Here is a 4,966-nt window from a genome sequence, read left to right on the forward strand (position 1 = left end):
CCTTGGAGCTGCTCTCAAATTTGCACATCTTGGGGGCATCTTTTATTCGCCGCTTAGCAGCTGTTGCCCATTCATTGCTTTTTTTATTTGGCTTCTGGATTTCTACAGACGTTGCTGCAGAAAAAAAGCAAAACTGCAATATTTGGGGTGTTATTATTGCACTGAAGCTCTTGACATTATCTTGAATATTTGTTTGTTTGTACTTTTGCCTCCCCTGGATTTGCTTGCGGCTACAAGGAGTTGTTGCTACATTGTATTTCCTAACAAAGCGGATACATTGTAAATAAGAGAATTGGAGGAGGAATTTGAAAAAGGAGGGGGGAGTGTATTGCTGTGGAGGGGCCATGGCTGCGTGGCAGGTGAGGAGCCCCGTTGTCAGACACTAGCTGGGCTGCACGCATAACCCCCTGGGAGAGATGGAGGTTGCCATGGTGAGCGCGGAAAGCTCTGGCTGCAGCAGCCACCTGCCGTACGGATACGCGCAGGCTCGCGCCCGTGAACGCGACCGCCTGGCTCACTCGCGCGCGGCCGCGGCGGCCTCAGCGGAGAAGGCGGCGGCGGCCTCAGCGGAGAAGGCGGAGAAAGCGGAGAAGGCGGCAGCTGCAGCCGCAGCAGCAGACGGAGGCGGGAACTCGGGGGGCGTGTCTTGTCAACAACAGCAACAGGCTGGGCGCGTAGCCTCATCGCAGGGGAACAGCTGCGGGAGCGCGCGGCGCGCACCCCAGCAGCCCCCTCCTCAGCAACAGCTGCCTCAGCCTCTGCAAGAACAAGTTACGCAGAGGAAGAAGGGGCACCGCAGGAGGTACTGGCCCCTAGGCGGCTGCAACAGGTGGAGGAGCCGGCACCACCAAGCGGGCAACGAATGCAGCGGAGGCGCCGGCGGAGGAGGAGCAGGAGGAGAAGACGGAGGCACCTTCCCCTCGGAGCTGGCTCCCTGCGGCTCTGAGGAGATGATGCTCAGGGAGGAGGAAGAAGTTGACGAGGAGCAAAAGTTTTACCTGTGCGGAGGGGGTGCTGGGGGGCAGGACGGCGGCAGCCGGGACAGGAGTCCCGGTGAAGGAGGCTATCACCCGGTGTACAGCGAATTCGAGTGCTGCGAGCGTGTCGTGATCAACGTGTCGGGGCTCCGCTTCGAGACCCAGCTAAAAACTTTGAGCCAGTTCCCGGACACGTTGCTGGGCGACCCGGAGAAGAGGATGCGCTACTTCGACCCGCTGAGGAACGAGTACTTCTTCGACCGGAACCGGCCGAGCTTCGACGCTATCCTGTACTACTACCAGTCCGGGGGGCGCCTGAAGCGGCCGGTCAACGTGCCCTTCGACATCTTCTCTGAGGAGGTCAAGTTCTACGAGCTCGGGGAAGAGGCGCTGCTCAAGTACCGGGAGGACGAGGGCTTCGTTAAAGAAGAAGAGAAAGCCTTACCGGAGAACGAGTTCAAGCGCCAGGTGTGGCTGCTCTTCGAGTACCCGGAGAGCTCCGGGCCGGCCCGGGGTATCGCCATCGTGTCAGTGTTGGTCATCCTGATCTCCATCGTCATCTTCTGCCTGGAGACCCTGCCCGAGTTCAGGGATGACAAGGACGGCTTGCTTTCCCCGCTGGGGGACGAAGGAGGGATGTACAATGGGACCCTGCTGCCCCCCGAGAGCCCCCACACCGCCTTTAACGACCCCTTCTTCATCGTGGAGACCGTGTGCATCGTGTGGTTCTCCTTTGAGTTCGCCGTCAGGCTCTTCGCCTGTCCCAGCAAGCCGGGCTTCTTCAGGAACATCATGAACATCATAGACATAGTGTCCATCCTGCCTTACTTCATCACCCTGGGCACCGAGCTGGGGCAACAACAGCAACCCAGCCCCCAACAGCAGCCCCTCGGCACCGGGCAGCAGCAGCAAGCCATGTCCTTTGCCATCCTGAGGATCATACGTCTGGTCAGGGTCTTCCGAATTTTTAAACTGTCCAGACACTCCAAGGGGCTGCAGATCCTGGGGCATACCCTAAGGGCCAGCATGAGGGAACTGGGGCTTCTCATCTTCTTCCTCTTTATCGGGGTCATCCTCTTCTCCAGTGCTGTCTACTTTGCAGAAGCCGATGAGCCCACCACCCACTTCCATAGCATCCCAGATGCCTTCTGGTGGGCCGTAGTAACAATGACCACGGTGGGTTATGGGGACATGAAACCCATCACCGTTGGGGGCAAGATAGTAGGTTCCCTGTGTGCCATAGCAGGGGTGTTGACTATTGCACTGCCTGTGCCGGTCATAGTCTCCAACTTCAACTACTTCTACCACAGGGAAACAGAGAACGATGAGCAGGCTCAGGTGACATCTAATGGTGGCAGCTGTCCCTATTTACCCACCACTTTACTGAAGAAGATAAAGAGCTCCTCGTCTTCCTCCCTACAGGACAAGTCAGAGTATCTAGAGATGGAGGAAGGTATCAAAGAATCTCTCTGCATAAGAGACAAGCCTAGCCAGGGCACTGGCAATGGCAACGAGACCATTAAGTATAACTGTGTGAATCTAAAGACTCTGGAAACCGACGTGTGAAATAATGAAATCTATTTTTGGAACTTTCTTAAAGTCTATTTATGCATTGATAGAGTGCAGTGATATAACAAACAAAAAATAAATAAATACATGAAATATGCAAATCTAATCAGAAAACAACTAGCTGCTTTCTGATTAGTTATGGAGTATAGTTGCTTCCTCTTGTAAGAACATCCAGACCTGGGACCAGAAAAAAAAAATTGCTCTTTTACATAGAATGATTACAATACAGGAATCACAGTGCCTGTTCCTTGGCTTTGTTTTTAAAGCAGCCCATATAAATACACATTTGCATCGGGGTTATTTACAAGCCAATATTACACAGCTTAGTGTGGGGAAGCTTTTCTGAGAAACCATTAATCTGCAGCTTTTCCTACTCTAGAGAAGGAATTCCTGATGCCTTTTTTTTATTACTGGACATTCTTTCCCCTCCTTTCACCTTAAAACAAACACCAGATAAACTTGTCTCCTCTTAAAGTGACTGCAGTGGTTTAAATGCACCCAGTCATACTTTGTTTACTTGTTTGCTGATCATGTATGGGCATTTCCTTAACATTTTTTTTACTTTATTTAAGCAATTCCTTTTTTTTTTTTTTTTTTTTTAGAAGAAAGGGATTTAGGAAAAAAAAACATTTTGGGAAACATTGCAAGGAATTATTAAGGATAGAACCAAAGGTTTACTGGTTATACTGTAACTTTTACAAACATGTTCTTAGAAGAGGAAATTTCAATCATTTGGAGTAAATTTTTACTTGTGGAATCCACAGTAACTGTACTTTTTTGTCATAGGTAACAGATCAAGGATGGTGATAAACAAAAAGGGGGAAGGGGTTAAGTGCTGTTTCAGAATTTATATTTTTTAATAGAATGCAAGTATTTTGCACAGATATGAACTCATTTGTTGTTTTAAATCAACACGGAGAGTGGGTGCTCAAGGGGAAAAGCTGGCATTCAGAGACACTACAAAATGGGATTTATATTTTTAGTAGCCATAACTTTATGAAAGAAAAAATGTCATTATTTGTTACTTTAGTTCTATGGTGTTTATGGACCGGTACAAATTCTAAGGAGCTAAAGAAAAAAAAAAAGAAAAAATAAACTTAAAATATAACAATTTAATCCTGATTCAGTAAAAATCTTAATTATACTGAATATACTATGTGATGTAACAAATGTAACAGCTACCTGTACCATCATTTTGACAGAAGCTTGTATGAAAAAGGGGTTTATTCACTAAAGATGGAGTTTTTTTGCAGCACCTTGACTTCACTATGTTCGTTATGGAGGACCAACCCCAGTGAGCTGCTTCTGCTACAGGAAGCGCTTGACCAGGCCCTGTATTATCTATAGTCAAATCAGTGGGATTGCTTTACTCTTTAACGTTTGCATTATCCAGGGCCATCTCAGCCTCGGCTTGCCAGTGCTGGTTCTCTATAATGAACCGTGAAGTAACGAGTTGAAGTCACCACCCTCTTTAGAGAATAAATCCCAATGTGTATCATGATTTGTAAACAGTAAGGGCTGCCAACTATGCACATTTGTTAGGCGATACCAAGGAAAGACTTTTACTCCCCTGGTAGGGAATGCTTTTTTTTGCACTACGTATAAGCTGGATAAACAATGATATTTAGAGAGACATCGTACTGTCAACCACGTCTGCAACGTCAACGTTTAGAGACAATCATTAGCACAGCGCTCAAGTTGCTTCCCGTACGAACTGATGTATCTTTGCTTAAGCTGATTACAAGGCTGTTAGCATTGGCAACGAAAGCGAAAGCACTTCATAGTTTACCAGAGACTCATGTCATAAGGCTTTGTGAAAAAATAACACATGACAAACGGTGAATGTACAGAATTTTTTAAAGAAAACTTTAAATTACCCAACATTTGATCGAGAGATATGATACGCAAAGATATATTTTTTATTTTATTCTACTCTGAAATGAGCCTTAATCTTGGACTCATACATACTGTACCAAAGCCTACATTCATAAATATTATTATTATTTTCTGACAATAGTTACATCATATTAAATGCATTCATTGTTATGCAATTTTTTTTTACAAAATTAACCAGGAAATGTAGGGATATATAAATATAAATATACAATACAATTGTCTTACATATTTAGTTACACAATCTAATAAAAAGAAAATACTTTTTTTTCATATGTATTGTTATGTTTTCATTTTTATTTTGCTTTTTTTTTTTTAAGAATGAAGGTATTTATGACATGTGCCTATAATTTTGTCTGGTTTACAGTGGCGGATGTCTTGGTTTAATATCATTGTTTCATTTAGAAACAAAAAAGCCCCCAAAATGACAAAAATCCAGTGACATTGTTTAGCGTGAATGAAGCATTCCGTGTTACCCAAAGTAATTTCCAGAACAATATGTCCTTGTTTATCAACAAGATCAAGTT

General features: G+C 45.5%; 1 protein-coding gene across 1 annotated transcript; it reads left to right on the top strand.

Annotated features, from left to right (window-relative positions):
- The first annotated feature begins 231 nt into the window (after nucleotides 1-231).
- KCNA4 (potassium voltage-gated channel subfamily A member 4) lies at nucleotides 232-4,371 on the top strand. Its single transcript, XM_053449201.1, has one exon. It carries the CDS (start codon nucleotides 417-419, stop codon nucleotides 2,541-2,543), a length of 2,127 nt encoding a protein of 708 aa, XP_053305176.1. The 5' UTR covers nucleotides 232-416; the 3' UTR covers nucleotides 2,544-4,371.
- Nucleotides 4,372-4,966: the final 595 nt, after the last annotated feature.

This window comes from Spea bombifrons, chromosome 10, assembly GCF_027358695.1.
Source record: "Spea bombifrons isolate aSpeBom1 chromosome 10, aSpeBom1.2.pri, whole genome shotgun sequence".
NCBI classification, from domain to species: Eukaryota; Metazoa; Chordata; class Amphibia; order Anura; family Pelobatidae; genus Spea; species Spea bombifrons.

Bases quoted from the DNA above. Each gene is read 5' to 3' on its own strand.
- KCNA4 (XM_053449201.1), top strand. From the start codon at position 417: ATGGAGGTTGCCATGGTGAGCGCGGAAAGCTCTGGCTGCAGCAGCCAC.